At 37.2% G+C, this 15,175-nt stretch overlaps 2 protein-coding genes across 4 annotated transcripts; one reads left to right on the top strand and one right to left on the bottom strand.

Annotated features, from left to right (window-relative positions):
• Positions 1 to 1,428: 1,428 nt before the first annotated feature.
• On the top strand, positions 1,429 to 11,322 carry LOC104097289 (uncharacterized). The gene is made up of 4 exons (XM_009603847.1): positions 1,429 to 1,522; positions 10,427 to 10,740; positions 10,811 to 11,062; positions 11,113 to 11,322. Exons 1-4 carry the CDS (start codon positions 1,429 to 1,431, stop codon positions 11,320 to 11,322), a joined length of 870 nt encoding a protein of 289 aa, XP_009602142.1.
• A 563-nt stretch (positions 11,323 to 11,885) lies between these two features.
• LOC104097287 (endonuclease 2-like) lies at positions 11,886 to 14,922 on the bottom strand. 3 transcript variants are annotated; one of them, XM_018771207.2, is made up of 9 exons: positions 14,791 to 14,922; positions 14,071 to 14,245; positions 13,300 to 13,410; positions 13,147 to 13,202; positions 12,974 to 13,057; positions 12,784 to 12,876; positions 12,469 to 12,536; positions 12,305 to 12,378; positions 11,886 to 12,204 (listed from the first exon to the last, which is right to left on the bottom strand). In XM_018771207.2, exons 1-9 carry the CDS (start codon positions 14,803 to 14,805, stop codon positions 12,110 to 12,112), a joined length of 771 nt encoding a protein of 256 aa, XP_018626723.1. In that variant the 5' UTR covers positions 14,806 to 14,922; the 3' UTR covers positions 11,886 to 12,109. The 3 variants fall into 3 exon arrangements, with proteins under 3 accessions (XP_018626723.1, XP_009602139.1, XP_009602140.1); XM_009603844.4 differs by lacking the exon at positions 14,791 to 14,922 and adding an exon at positions 14,517 to 14,665; XM_009603845.4 differs by lacking the exon at positions 14,791 to 14,922 and adding an exon at positions 14,517 to 14,678 and having other exon boundaries at positions 12,067 to 12,204; positions 12,305 to 12,364.
• Positions 14,923 to 15,175: the final 253 nt, after the last annotated feature.

Below are 15,175 nucleotides of genomic sequence, written 5' to 3'. Positions count from 1 at the left end.
TCACTCATTCAAGATAACTAAACAGATCTCATAGTTTTAGTAGTTGGCCGGAACAATATTTTGACCTGATTCTTGCCTTGGCAGGATACGTAGGCAACCCTAAAAAGGGTTCGGTCTCCCCACTGTTTCAAAATAATTTCCTCAGTATGGAAGATTGGGGAAGTTCTTTTGGAACAGTGCAATGATGCTCTCAATCCATAAATCTCCAAGAGTGTCAACCAAACTTCATCCAAAATCCAAACATCAAATATCATGCCAATTTTACTCTGGCCCTCATTTAACTTAAATCCCAACGTATTGGATGCAAGTCCTTTTTTCGGACATCTGGCTATGTCGAAGGATCCTAGTTTAATTATAGTAACGATTGATATTTCCTACCTAGTTGAAATAAGGAAGGATTTGTATAAGTAATTTATACAAGAAAAAGATTAATTCCTAAATATAAGGGATTTCTATATAAATGACTATTCCTAAATATTTAGGAAAATAATAAAATGACTATTTTGTCCAGTATGAACTTAATTTTAAAAGGGTAAAAAAGGCGAACAACATTTCGCTAAGGGCCTTCATGCTTTTAATATAATAATATAGATAGATAGATAGATTAATTTCTTTTTCTCGCGATTTCAATATTAATCGCATCACAATTATTGCGTTATATATCACTCAATAAGTTGTAATACTCATGTGTAGTGTTCTGAAAACACAGACGGTCGAGATAGAATAGTAAAGCTGATAAATATAACAGGTGTTCTAGGAAAGGTAGTCCTGAAAGAAGGGATCAGTATAGATATGTTTGAGTAAGTTTATAAGCTAGTCAAATTAGATTATGAATAATTTTTGACATATCTACACGAACATTTGGTAAATACAAAAGTTAAAATTAGTCGAATCACCTCCAATCTGTAATCTTTAAGTTTGAATAAATACTTCTGAATTAATCAAGATTTTTACTCTTTTGTCACTCATTTCTTTTGTAATCCCTAAGTACTCTTCCCATAAAAGACCCCACAAATTCCTCTCCGTTCCATTTTTCTCATGGTCATTCTGTATATACTTATTAATTTACTTTTATTAAATTGCTTTAAGGATATTTTTGATCACGAGAAAGAAGAGGAAGAGGGCGGTGTATGGCCAATCTAAATCAAGCGGGGAGTCTTGACTGAATACAAAGTGCAGGAGTTGGGGGTTAAGTTGCTGATTATGGGGACTTGTAGTAGTAGTGGGGGCGCGTGCTTTATGTGGACCACGACTGCGCAATGCATTAGTGAAGCTGCCAGAGAAGTTTTAGGGGTCTCGAAGGGCTACTCTGGTGGTCACAATAAAGACTGGTGGTGGAATGAAGAAGTCTAAGAGAAGGTGGACACTAAGAAATTGGCGTATCTAAAGCTAGTAGAAAGCATTGACGAGGAGGAGAAGAGGTCGAATATGGAGAGGTATAAGTTGGCTAAGAAGGAGGTGAAGTTAGCACCTATGACGGCTAAGACTGCAGTGTTTGTTCGGCTATATGAAGAACTTGAGGGTAAGGCGGGGATAAGAGGTTGTTTAGGCTAGCCAAGGAGAGAGAGATAAAGGCTTGTGACTTGGACCAAGTGAAGTGCATCAAGGACGAATAAGGTAGAGTTTTGTTGGATGAGACGCATATCCCTCGGAGATGGTAGACTTACTTCCATAGTCTCTAGAACGAGGAGGGAGACAAAAATATTGTCTTGGGTGATTTGAAATCCTTCGCGAGTCGTTGAGACTTTGGGTATTATAGGCGGATTAGAGTTGAGGAGGTTGTGGGGGTTATGCGTATAATGAGCAGGAGCAAAGCAACCAGGCCAGATGAAATTCCAGTGGAGTTTTGAAAGAGTGTGGGCAGGATGAGCTTGGAGTGGCTCACTAGGTTATTTAATGTCACTTTTAGGACAAAAAAGATGCCCGAAGAGTGAAGATAGAGCACGATGGTTCCTTTGTACAAGAATAAGGGTGATATCCAAAACTGCAATAACTATCGAGGTATTAAGCTGCTTAGTCATACTATGAAGGTCTGGAAGAGGGTGGTGGAGCTAAAGGTGAGGAGGATTGTGTCTATTTTAGAGAACCAGTACGAGTTTATGCCGGGACGTTCGACTACAGAAGCCATTCACCTTGTTAGAAGATTGATGGAACAGTATAGGAAGCGAAAGAGGGACTTGCATATGGTGTTCATCGATTTAGAAAGGGCTTATGATAAAGTACTGAGGGAGGTTTTGTAGAGGTGTACCCGTGGCCTATATATAGGCGATTAAAGACATGTATGATGGAGCAAAGAACCGGGTGAGGATAGTGGGAGGGGTCTCGAACCATTTTCTAGTTGTGATGGGGTTGCACCAGGGGTCGGCACTCAGTTCTTTTTATTTGCCCTAGCGATGGACCTACTGACTCGCCACATCCAAGAGGAGGTGCCATGATGCATGTTATTTATAGACGATATTGTTTTGATTGACGAGATACGAGACGGTATTAACGTGATGTTAGAGGTGTGGAGACAGACCTTGGAATCTAAAGGGTTCAAGTTGAGCAGGAGCAAGACAGAATACATAGAGTGTAAATTTAGTGGTGCAACTTAAGGAGTGAAAGGGGAGGTGAAGTTTTAAGTACCCTGGGTTTATTATACATGGGGATGAGGATATTAACGAAGATGTCACACATCGTATTGGAGCGAGATGGATGAAATGAAGACTTTCTTTCGGTATTTTGTGTGACAAGAATGTGCCACCAAAACTGAAAGGTATATTTTATAGAGCGATGGTCAGACTAACTATATTGTATGGGGCTGAGTGTTGGCCAGTCAAGAGCTCTCATTTTTAGAAGATGAAGCTAGTAGAGATGAGGATGTTGAGATGGATGTGCGGGCATACTAGGTTCGATAGGATTATGAATGAAGTTACTCGGGACAAGGTGGGTGTGGCCCCTATTGAAGACAAGATGTGGGAAGCAAGACCTAGATGGTTTGGACATGCGAGGAAGAGAATCACAGACGCCCCAGTAAGGAGGTGTGAGGGGTTGACATTGGAGGGCCTTAGGAGAGGTAGAGGTAGGCCGAAAAAGAGTTGGGGAGAGGTGATTAGGCACGACACGACGTAGCTACAGTTGACCGAGGACATGACCCACATGTGTGGAGGTCGAGAATTAGGGTAGTAGGTTAGGTAGTCTAGATTATTCATACCGGTAGTATTAGTATGTACTCTCGCATTTGGTTGGTATTAGGTTTCTTTGTTTACCTGTCATTTTGTGTATTTCCATCATCTTACTATCTTGTTGTTATTTATGCTGCTTTTACATGGATTCTCGGTGATATCCCGTCTTGTTTTTCTTTTTATTATTGTGGTGCTTATGCTTTCCTGAGCCGATAGTCTATTGGAAACAACCTCTCTACCTCCACAAGGGAGGGGTAAGGTATGTGTACACACTACCCTCGCTAGATCCCATTATATGATATTATACTGGGTATGCTGTTGTTGCTTTAATGATATTTTAATATTAAACAAAAATTTCCTTATCAAAACTTTTTATCAAACATGCCACTTAACTTGCTTAATATCAGTTGGACATTTTTAAATCAAACACGTTTCAACACTTAAAAGTAGTGCTATTTTTTGTCTAATTCGTAGAGCTTTAATGTTTGGGATTTTTTTCTTTCCTATACCCTATTTGAAACTTTATTACCAAAATTGTCCCAGGTTTGGAATTTACCCGACCTAAACATATTTTAGCTACAAAAAATATACATTCATTTAAAATAGACTCATTTCTTCGGTAGATTACCTTATTTAGACGCGCGGGATAACTTATATTTCAGTTAGAATTTTTAGACGCAATCATCGCGCCATAATCAAGGAAACATATCTGTAGAATCCTTCTATTACGCAGATTTCCTCTAATTTTCCATAAACAAGGCAACAAAATAAAAAAAAAGCTTCTGAAGAACACAATTGCAAACAATTAGCTGCATTCGAATGTTTTCACATGATTGCGTAATTGTTTTCTCTACAATTGAATTGAATTGAATTTGGCGATATAATGTCAAAATTGGCGATAATGCAACATCTCAATGGTCGGTGGGATAGCTTTGGGAGATACATAGATTTTGATATTGATGAAATTGTAGTCAATGAAGATTCGAATTATAGTCGATTGAATACCGCAATTGCAGAGTATCTAATGATCGATACCTCCGTAAAAATCATCGAGATTAAATACACTGTCAACTAACGTTGTCCTCCAATGGAAATTCGGAATGATATGGGAGTTCGAGTGTATATGGAGACGAAAAAGAAAAACAAAAACTTAGGAATGTATCCGTTGTGTATAACAGTATGTGATTTCTATTTGGAATGCAGTATGTCGAATGCGAGCATAATTGCAGGTTTGCTCTGTTTTTCTAGTGGTGGTGTTTTTCAATTTCGAGTGTTCTATAATTTTACTACAAATTATCTACAACTATACTACATAACAAATGTAGTTCAACTATTATATCTCTAAAAATAATTGAAATGTAACTGTTACACATTACTTAAGGTTTGAAAAAATAAAAATGTGATCATAGAACAAAGTATCTACAAGTATTCTGTCAAATAGTGAAGACCTGAATATACAGAGGTTTGAATTACTATACTTTTAATTGAATACAAGTACTTCTGATTATCGTTATACTAACGTGGTACAATTGTCAAGCAATTGTAACACATTTGGAGAAGTATCAGGAACAGTGAAGTTAATTGATATGCCAACATGTCCGGCAATTATAGATTATGAAAGTATCATAATAACAGAACATACGCCAAAAGTAATTGAAGTAGGCCAAGTTTACCAAGACAAGCAAATAATTGTCAGTGCAATGAAGCACTATGCTATCATGAATAAATTTCAATTTAGGGTAAAAAGGTCTAGTGCAAGAAGGTACCACGAAATGGGAGTATCAACGGGCTGTAGTACCGTTCTGATGTGATATCAGAGCATTGACAGAAATATAAATCTCCACATGATGGGAGTATTCGACGGGCTGTAGTACCGTTCCGATACGATATCAGAGAATTGATAAGAATGTAAATCTTCGCACGATGGGAGTGACAAGAAAGAAAATTCGAATCTCCACGTGATAGGAGTATTCGACGGGCTGTAGTACCGTTTTGATGCGATATCAGAGCATTGACAGAAAAGTAAATCCCCACGCGATGGGAGAGACAAGAATTGAAAATCTTCGCACGATAGGAGTGGCTGAAATGTAAAATCTCCATGCGATGGGAGAGACGGGAAGTGAAAAATCTCCGCACGATGGGAGTATTTTTTTGATTTTTTGAAAGATGAGATTGAACTCGAGAAGGGTCCTTGATTGATTTGTTTTTAAAAATGTGAGACCAAACTCGAAGATTGCCTATGTATCTCATCCAACGAGAATAAGGTCAGGCGCAATTTGGGAAGATTAGAGATAAAGGGATAATATTTTGGATTTTGATGTTTATGTCTCATGAAGAGACTTCTGGAGAAGCAACAGAGGAGGAATATATATATATATATATATATATATATATATATATATAGAGTGTGTGTCTGTGTGTGTGTGTGTGCGCGCGCGCTTATTTATTTTTTGATTTTTTGGAAGTGATCTTTCATAAAGATCTTCGGTCAACTGTGACCGACCCAAGTGGCAAGACTTGACCGATTCGTCCAGCTAAGGACGAGAAAAATCGGACCCATGACAGGTTGCCTATGTATCTTGACACAAGGTCAAAAATCAGGTACGTGTAGTTCGTGAAGGTTGGAGAGTATGAGATATATGGTTTACAACACTTCTTTTACTCTCATTTTCAAAGAATTGCAACTAAGATATTAATTGCATCAAAGATATATACTAAATGCAAGGGTATAGAAAAACTCGCAATGATGCCTCATTGTGTCTGTGGCTGGATGTGGTATCATCTGAAGTTAAGGAGTGACTCCATCCAGAAAATGTGCTCTAGTTGCTCCTTCGAACATTTGCTTCGATCTCCCCTGACTGTTTGCGAGATAATTATTATGGTTGTCTCCCTATTGACTGCAGGGATGTTTTGTTGCGACCTTCGAGCTGTCCTAATGCTGGCATATGGGCCAATCCGGGCCCTAAACAGGCCAAGTAGGCCGGTCTAAATGGTCCTGGTCCCGGGCCGGCCCCAAATTAAACGGGACAAACGGTCCCGGGCCAAATGGTTTTTTTGTAGGAATCGGCGTGGGATCGGGCCCACGAACTCATGGTCTCAGGCTAAACGGTCCCGGCCTACGGGCTAAGTGGGCTAAATAGGCCCAACAGATATATATATTTTTTTTAAAAATTAAATAGAAATTAGAGATAAAAAGATGTTAAAAAAAATATCTAAGGCAATGCCTTGTAAATTTTATTATAAAATTGTGACCTAAATTTTTTAATTCAAATTTAAAGTCTAAAGACAAATATTGTAAAGAGATATTCAAAGCAATGCCTTGTAATTTTATTATAGCATTACAAAAATATGGCAATATCTTTCTTAGTTTTCCTTACAAACTTCATAAATCCATCAAGGTCCGGAGGAATTTTCGTTGGTGGTAGGGAAAAAGTAGCTTAGTCATCGCCGCTTCCGGGCGAAGCAGCATCCTCCGCAAGTTCAGCTAGCATTTCTTCGTAAGCTTCATCTTCCTCTGGTTGTGATTCAGCAAGTCCAAAATTTCTTTTTTCTGAACGGATCCAATCTCTGAAAAGTACTGATTTTTTCAAGCTCTCCCTCATAGATGCTCTATAATCACCGAGTTAAAGTATTGTTCGATTGAATGCGCTCTCCGATGCCACTGTTGAAGCTTGAATAGTTAAAATATCTCGGGCCATCCTTGAAAGAACCGGAAAGTGCTTTTCTTTGTCCTTCCACCATTCCAAAAGATTAAAGGAGCCGTCGGGATTCATTTCCTCAATTCCATGCGATAAATAAATTTCAAGCTCATTTAGTTGTGAAAAATCACTGCTAATAGAACCTTGAGAACCCCTAAACCCCGTCCAAGCACTAAGTTCTCTTACTCCCGTAGTTCTTTTAGATGATTGAGAACAAGAAGAAGAAGGAGTTGTACCATTTGGTCTAGCATGATTTAATGCAACTTGATAAGCATTAAAAATAGTTTGAGCATTTATTCTAATTGAGGCTATTGCTTTTGGAAGTTGAGACAACTCCTCATCTTCAAGTGCTAAACCATTATAAATAGTTTCATACCAAAATTAAGGACCTCCTAATTTCATACAAGGATTTAATAAAGAAGCAACACCATAAATAGGGGGAATATGGAAAAAGTATTTTTAAACTTTTTTCTCAAAGAATCAATAGCAAGTTTATAAATTTCTCCACCCTCTGAAAAATGAGCAAGCAAATTTACAAGTTCTACAATATAAACTAAACAGTAAGAAATAGTAGGATAATATTGCTCAAAAAATTTATTTGTAGAAATATGAAATTTTTCTAAAAAATCTACAAGCATTTTAACACTAGCCCAATCCCCATTCGTAAGGTGCTCATCATCATCACTTACATGTACATTAAACATTGAGTTTATGGGATTTTTATATTCATATGCAACAATTAAACTTTCATACATGTAATTTCATCTAGTTAGACAAGGTTTAGGAACATTTCTTTCTCTTAGGCCAAATTCATCGCATCTTTTAAAATATTCTCTAAGTCTACTTCTGCGGTTTGAATAAAAAAGCCAGTTAAAAACCATTTTAACCTTTTCAATTTCAATATTTAAATTCTCATACCATCACCCACAATTAAATAGTAAATATGACAAATACATCTAACATAAAAAATATTACTAAATGCAGGATTAAACGTAATGGTAAGCAAGGCTATAGCATTTGTGTTACTAGTGGCATTATCCATTGAAACTGATATTATTTTATCACTAATGCAAAAATATCTACAAATATCCGTAATTATGGTAGCAATAAACTGCCCTGTGTGACGTGAATTAATTATTCTATAAGCAATTATGCGCTTTTGCATTATCCAATCCTCATCAATCCAATAACCGGTAATAGTAAGGTAATCACAGTCGTTGCCACTTCTACTAATATCAGTTGTAATAGCAACACGATAATTTATATGAGTAAATAAATAGCGCAAATATTATTCATATTCATGCTTATATTTATAAATATCGCTCTTTACGGTTGTGCGAGGAAAGCCTTTATAAGTAGGATTATAAATTTTTCTAATATAATGCACAAAGTTAGGGTCAGAAGAAAAACTATAGGGTAAGCACATAACAATTACTATTTTTGCCAATTCTTCCCGATCTTTTTTTGGATCATAATATAAAATACCGCCGGCAACAGTATTAATTCCCGATTGAAATTGATTTGAACCGGTACTAGGGTCAGCCTGAGTAGGACTAGGTATACTTTTCCCCTCGGGCAAAGCTTTCAGACGTTCATATCTGATTCTGTTTTTTTTATGTGTCTAGCCAAAGTTCCCCCCTTCCCCCTATCCAAAATATTTTAAAGCTAACTCCGTACTACAATTTTTACATTTAGCCTTATTTTCTGGAACTAGTTGAGTAAAAAATGACCAAACATGAGATGTTTATGTCCATTTGGTAGGTTGTCTAGAAAAAGTAAGGGCAGTAACATGAGTATTAGATGGGGCATCATTTGGATTAGCAGGGTTATCATTAATTGGGTTAACATCAGGAGAATGACTAGTGGGTGTATCATCATCCGGTTAAGTTTCATCAAGATCAATTTCCTCATCATCATTTTCATCAATAGTATTATATTTATTAAAATAAAGAGCATTCATTAATTCATGATCTAATTGTTCACCGGGTGCAATATTATGGTAAAATTGACTCTCGGTAAATTGTAATAAACTATTATCGCTATCAAGAATAGCAGGTGTAGGACAAATATGAGGTTTGGTTCGGGGAGCCGGGGGCAGGGGAAGAGGAATAACATGACCACTAGATTCGCCACTCTTGGATTTTTTTTTTTTACCAAAATATTTTTTTAAGGAAGCCATCTTAATTAATCAAGTAATAGCAAATAAATAAAACAAACAAAACTATAATATTAAAATTTAAGAGTTGGAACAAGTTTACCGAATTGACGAACAACTTATTGAAAATTGATTATCGTTGAAGACTTCAATTCACCAACTTCACAATTTTTTCAAAAATTGTAAGAATAAAGTAAGCAATAGTAGCAAGTATAGAAGAAAATTAGAGAGAGTGTGATAAATTGATATTGATTTTGTAAGAAAAATGAAAGAATGAGGGGGTATTTATAGTTGAAAATATTGAAAAAGTATAATTATAAAAAGTTTGGGGTTAAAACAAAGTTGGGAGGGGGGGGGGGAGGGGGATTAAATGACTATTTTGTAAATAGCCAACGACTATTTTTTGACAGCCCAACGATTATTTTTTAAATTTTTAATTTTTTTTTAAATTTTACCGTTGGGACTGTTTGGCCCGCCAAGGGACCGGTCCGATCCGGGTCCCTACGATCCAAACGGTCCCAGTCCACATGACCGACCCACGAGACCGGCCTAGTCCTACTAATACCGGTTCTGGTCCGTTTGGTGTCCCGGACCGGCCCACTTGCCACCTTTAAACTGTCCACAAGAAGTGTTTTGGTGATTGTCTCCGGCTATTAGCCAGGGCGGTAATCTGATCAAGATATAGAAATATTGTGAGGGTAGTATGTTGGAACTAAGAAATGATTGTACAACTAATACTCCCCTGATTGTTTGATTGGTGTTCCATAATGTCCGATGCCGGATGCTATTTCCCCTGCAGTCTTAGGATGATGCATCTTTCAGCTGTCCACAGGAACCATTTGATGATCGTCTCCGGTTGATAACTGGGAACGATGTTCTGATATAAATATAGAAAAGTGGTGAGAGCAACAAAGTCATGAAAAATGATGGAGTTCATTGTAAAACTACTACTCGCCTGATTATCTGACTGATGTTCCATAATGTCTGATGTCAGATGCTATACCCGTGCAGTCCAAGGATGAGGCACCTTTTGATTGTCCACATGAACCATTTATGATCTAATATAAATATAGAAAGGGGGTAAGAGCAGCGAAGTCATGAAAAATGGTGCAATTCATTATAAAACTACTACTCCCATGATTATCTAACTAATGTTCTACTAAGTCCGAGACCAGATGTTATCTCCCGTGAAGTGCCCGGGATGATGTACCTACAAAACTTAAAGGAGAAAATGTTAGAGTCCCTCTTAGGTGAAGTTAAAAAATTAAGCTTGTAAGGTTGTTGCTGGAAAAGAACAACTCAAGAAAATCAATAAGCAGTTAAGGGAAAGTCAAAGAGTTGAACCCCAAAAATCTGAAGACTCGTTCAAATTTGCAACTGAGGGGAAAAAACTGTTTCATCTGAAACAGAGCAGGTAAAATCTGGTCCTAAAGTTACATCTGAAGTAACCTCTGAAGCTACTGAAAATCTGGAAACTAGATTTATTCTGGTAGGAAAAATGGCTAGGGTAGAGAATGCTGTGTCTGAGAAAATGGGTGGTAAAAATAAAAGGAGAAAAGAAAAAGAGAGTGAGGGAGCTCAAAGTGATATAAGGGGAATGAGACAAGGGGTGACAAAATCTTCACCCACCCATGTTGGTCAGACTGAAGAAATTGGAGTTATGGAAGGAGGGACTAAGGAATTGGCTGAAAAAGAAGAGAGTGAAAAAAAAAAGGGGAAGTGGGTCTAGAGAAGCTGCTGAGGGGTTAATTAGATTGGGGAAGAAGGATCAAGAACTTGTTCCATATGAGCAGGAACCCCTTGAAGAATTACTGAAAAAGGTGACTGACAGTTACAATCCCAAAAAGAAAAGGAGTTCAGGAGTCAAAGTTCCTGGCACTGCTAGGGCAAACAAGAAGAGAAAAGCTGCTTTTTCTATCCATGTAGAGATTTCTCCTACAAGAGGAAGAGCTACAAGGAGTCAGAAGAAACAGAGTGAGGCTGAACTGGAAAAGGCCTTCGAAGAAAGTAAGAAAAAAGCTGCTGCTAAAGGAAAAAAAAGGTGGGTGAGCCTGTTGAGGCTGTTGAAACTGATGAGATGGACCTGGTTCTGCAGGATGAAGATGAGACAGAAAAAGTGGAGGTTGTAACTCCAAAGGATAAGAAAGTCAAGACTTCCACAAAGAAGTCTGTTTCAAAAACAAAGTCTACTGAGTCATCTACTTTGGCTAAAAGAACCAGGACTGCATTGAAATCAAGAAAAGTGAAAATTACGGAGGAAGAAGAATGGAGTGGAGATGGGAGTATTCAACGGGCTGTAGTATAGTTCCGATGCGATATCGGAGCATTGACAAGAAAAAAAATTCGAACCTCCACGCGATGGGAGTATTCGACGGGCTGTAGTACCGTTCCGATGCGATATTGGAGCATTAACAAGAATGAAAATTCGAACCTCCATGTGATGGGAGTATTCAACGAGCTGTAGTACTGTACCGATGCAATATCGGAGCATTGACAAGAAAGAAAATTCGAACCTCCACGCGATGGGAGTATTTGACGGGCTGTAGTATCGTTACGATGCGATATTGGAGCATTAACAAGAATGAAAATTCGAACATCCACGTGATGGGAGTATTCGACGGGTTGTAGTACTGTTGCGATGCGATATCGGAGCATTGACAGGAAAGAAAATTCGTTTCAGAGGTGCTACATTGCAGTCAAAACTGATCAACAGATTCATATCATGCCCTACTTGAGGAGCACGACATAAGGCGTGCTAATAAGAATCATCGTGTAATTGACTTATATGGTCGATAAAATATCTCAATGTTAGTTGAGAAAAAGAAATGTGTAGGCAAGGAGAGTATCTATCTGGCTGGAGACAAGATATGAATTTTCAAAGTTAACGAAAAACTACTGATATAGCACGAAAAAGATACAATGAAGATTACTACAATGCTATGATGTCTTAATTCAAGTAACAATGTAGTAGATGTTTTCTGATATTAAAACAAGGAAAGCTTGTCTGAAGAAGATATAGGTCATCTCCTGTCAAAGTGATGTATCAGTTTCTAGTTTGAGAGGATTATGTAGTCCTTGTTTACAATATGTTGTCATGTGAATATGCGGTTTAGTGTAGCAGCTAAGCGAACTCCACCTTGAGCTAGGCGCTGTTGGACTATGGGGAAACGCGTGAGGAAATAGTCATCTGCATTCCACAGATAAGCGTTTCAACAGTTAAAAGACGGCGCTTGAAAAAGATTATGTGCTACTAGAAGAAATGATCAGGCAATTTTGGCGAAATTTACCTTCCAATGTTGAACCTTCACTGACTCCTTTATATGCCCAGGCACAAGCAGCTTTGATACCTTCAGTTGCATATCTGCAGGAAGCAAATTCTTAGTATTACTTTACGATATAATTCTTGAAAATTGAAAATGTTTTTTCTATCTGTTATTAGAGTTAAACATACATATCAGGGCAGGCTTTCTTGTTACCACTGCAGCTCTCCCATGATTTTACTTGATCTGCCCATCCAGTCTGTTTAAGATGAAATTCGTCACAAATACTGACAACTGATAAGGTATTCAATTTTATTTCCCTTTGCTCTTTCTAGTGATTGTAGAGGACAAGAATTGATGGTTCTATAGTTCTATTTGCTGTAAGTTAGGAGCTATGTTGCTCGGATCCTCCAAAAATACCACTACACCTGTGTCGAATCCTAGACACACACCTGACGGTATTATTGGAGGATACGAGCAGCATAGGTTAGGAGCAAGTGTTATACCGAGATGTTCTTCTGAAGTGCATCGACTAGTTCATCTACGTTAGAATCATCGTATCGTTCTTCTGCAGTTTCAATTATGTTTGAATCCCAGACCTGTTATAAGAATTAGTTTGAGAAAATGAGAAAATATCATGTGGAGGAAATTAAATTGTCTGTTAAGGCAATTTAGCCAAGGCAAGAAAAGACTTACATGATGTAAAACTGTTTTTCTAGTGTACCAATGAACATCTATTGTATTGGCTCCCCTGTCTGATGTAAATCCCACATGCAGAGGCTGCATATGAAGATAAAATCTATGGCCTCAAATTGCAAAAACTATTAGTAATATATTTTGGAAAAAAACTTATTTATTCAACATTTTACCTGATGAATGTCCCCCATAAAGTGAGAAAGAAAGAGAAGTGATTCTGTCAAATTGTCTGATAATTACACAAAATATATAGTCAAAATGCAGTTAGTATCAACCTGCTTGCAATACAAGAATGAAACAAGCAAGATTTAGCATAAAAACATTACATGTTATAGCATTTTCATTGGCGCTGTTATAACTGAGTAGCTGGTCAGTGTAATTGTTGATTGCTCCAGCTACACATCTATCTGAAACTCCATTTTCATCTTTACAGTCCCCTGTATATAACGACTATACCTTAGTTCCAAATAAGTAAGGATCGAATATATGAATTCTCGTTGACCATATTTCTCCAATTAGAAGGAGAGCCTTGGGGCAACGGTAAAGTTGTCTCCATGTGACCTTTTAAGTCACGGGTTCGAGCAGTGGAAGCAACCATTAATCCTTGCATTAGGGTAGACTGTCTGTATCACACCCTTTGGAGTGCGGCCCTTACTCGCACCCTGCGTGAACGCGTGATGCTTTGTGCACCAGGCTGCCCTTTTCATATTTCTCCAACTAAAATCATCTCGGGCTATTATTTTAAAATAAAAAGGCAGCTCAATGCACTAAACTCCCGCTATAGCAGGGTTCGGGAAAGGGTCCGACCACATTGGGGTCTTATGTACACAACCTTACGCAGTCTTACTTTGCATTTATGCTGATGGCTGTTTCCGTGTCTTGCAACCATGACCTCCTAGTCACACGGTGACAACTTTTACCTTTGGGATAAGGCTCCCATTACTAATATTGTACCATATGAAAATAAAAATAAAAAGTACTAGAAATTCGCTATATTTTCTACTGACATATATATACAAGTTATACAAAATAAGTAGTCCATCACTACATGCTATTAGTACTAGAAAAAGAAGAGGAATTAAGTATCAAATACTTACTGTTGTACTGGTAAGTGCAGAGATTATCAGGGGTATCAATATAATGAAGAGCTGATGACCAGCGATAACGAAACTTGACATGGTCAGCCCATATACACACACTTGCCAAATCACCATTTGCAGATTCTGGCAACAACTTCTCAACTGCATCTGCTGCAGCTTGACTCAATCTTGACTGTCACAAATAAACAAAATCAGATTAAGTCATAAATAAATAAAATTAGATTAAGTCGCAAATGCTACCTTAACAGCATCCCAAGAAATACAATGAAAAAATCAAGAGTTAACTTTTAAGAAGGCCCTTTTAATCGAGTAACACACAGAATGGGATGTAGAAGATCATAACATGAGTGATTAGACAGATTTGGATTCATATATAAGATACATCAATGGGTAAGTCATTAGTTTAAATCCGATAAGGGGCTATATATGTAAAACATTAGAACCTGAGCAATTTTGCAAACAGTGTAGTGGCCATCCAGTCCCCATCCATGAACTACTGGAAAAAGAAACAAGAAAGCTGCAATGGCCAAGAACACATTAAGTTTATAGTATTCCATTTTTGCTACTCTCAAACTGAAAAATACAAAATTCACAAGCTATTTTTAGTCCTATATATAAATAAAATAGGGAAAGAACCAAAAGTGGCTGGTGTGAACTGTATGAATACATAAAAAAAATCAAGAAAAATTTAATGTGGCAATAAAGTTAGATACTGACATTTATTTCATGCATGCTAAAGGACAAGCCTGATTTTAGGAAATAAAGATCAATAAAGGCTAATGATTTGATGAAATCTTGGTTCACATTTGGATACTTGTTTTGTCAACATTTTAGTATCATTAAATTGAATATTCTTTTGGTTTATAAAGTTTAAAGATACTTTTATTAAACACTTAAAAGAAAGAAAAGAATGAAAAGGTTGTATGATTTAGTAATCGTGTTGGTAAAGGAAAGCAATTTAATGAGACATATATAGCGTAACGGCTCAAATGGGATTCTTTGTACTTTTATTTTTTCCTGATTTTGCTCATTTAATTATTTTTATTTTTTATTATCATATAAAGGGAAAAAACAGAATCTAAAAGAAGGATAATGGTGACGC

The sequence above is a fragment of the Nicotiana tomentosiformis genome, chromosome 6, assembly GCF_000390325.3.
Source record: "Nicotiana tomentosiformis chromosome 6, ASM39032v3, whole genome shotgun sequence".
Lineage (NCBI taxonomy): Eukaryota > Viridiplantae > Streptophyta > Magnoliopsida > Solanales > Solanaceae > Nicotiana > Nicotiana tomentosiformis.
This window is presented reverse-complemented; position numbering and strand designations above follow the sequence as displayed.

What these genes read in the sequence shown, in the direction of transcription:
- LOC104097289 (XM_009603847.1), top strand. Translation starts at nt 1,429, where the DNA reads ATGGAGAGGTATAAGTTGGCTAAGAAGGAGGTGAAGTTAGCACCTATG. An exon ending in GCTATATGAAGAACTTGAGG is followed by an intron (nt 1,523 to 10,426) that starts GTAAGGCGGGGA and finishes CATCTGAAACAG; the next exon opens with AGCAGGTAAAATCTGGTCCT. An exon ending in AAAAAAAAAAGGGGAAGTGG is followed by an intron (nt 10,741 to 10,810) that starts GTCTAGAGAAGC and finishes CCATATGAGCAG; the next exon opens with GAACCCCTTGAAGAATTACT.
- LOC104097287 (XM_009603844.4), bottom strand. Translation starts at nt 14,630, where the DNA reads ATGGAATACTATAAACTTAATGTGTTCTTGGCCATTGCAGCTTTCTTG. An exon ending in CTGCACTTACCAGTACAACA is followed by an intron (nt 13,411 to 14,070) that starts GTAAGTATTTGA and finishes CGTTATATACAG; the next exon opens with GGGACTGTAAAGATGAAAAT. An exon ending in GAAAAACAGTTTTACATCAT is followed by an intron (nt 12,877 to 12,973) that starts GTAAGTCTTTTC and finishes TTCTTATAACAG; the next exon opens with GTCTGGGATTCAAACATAAT.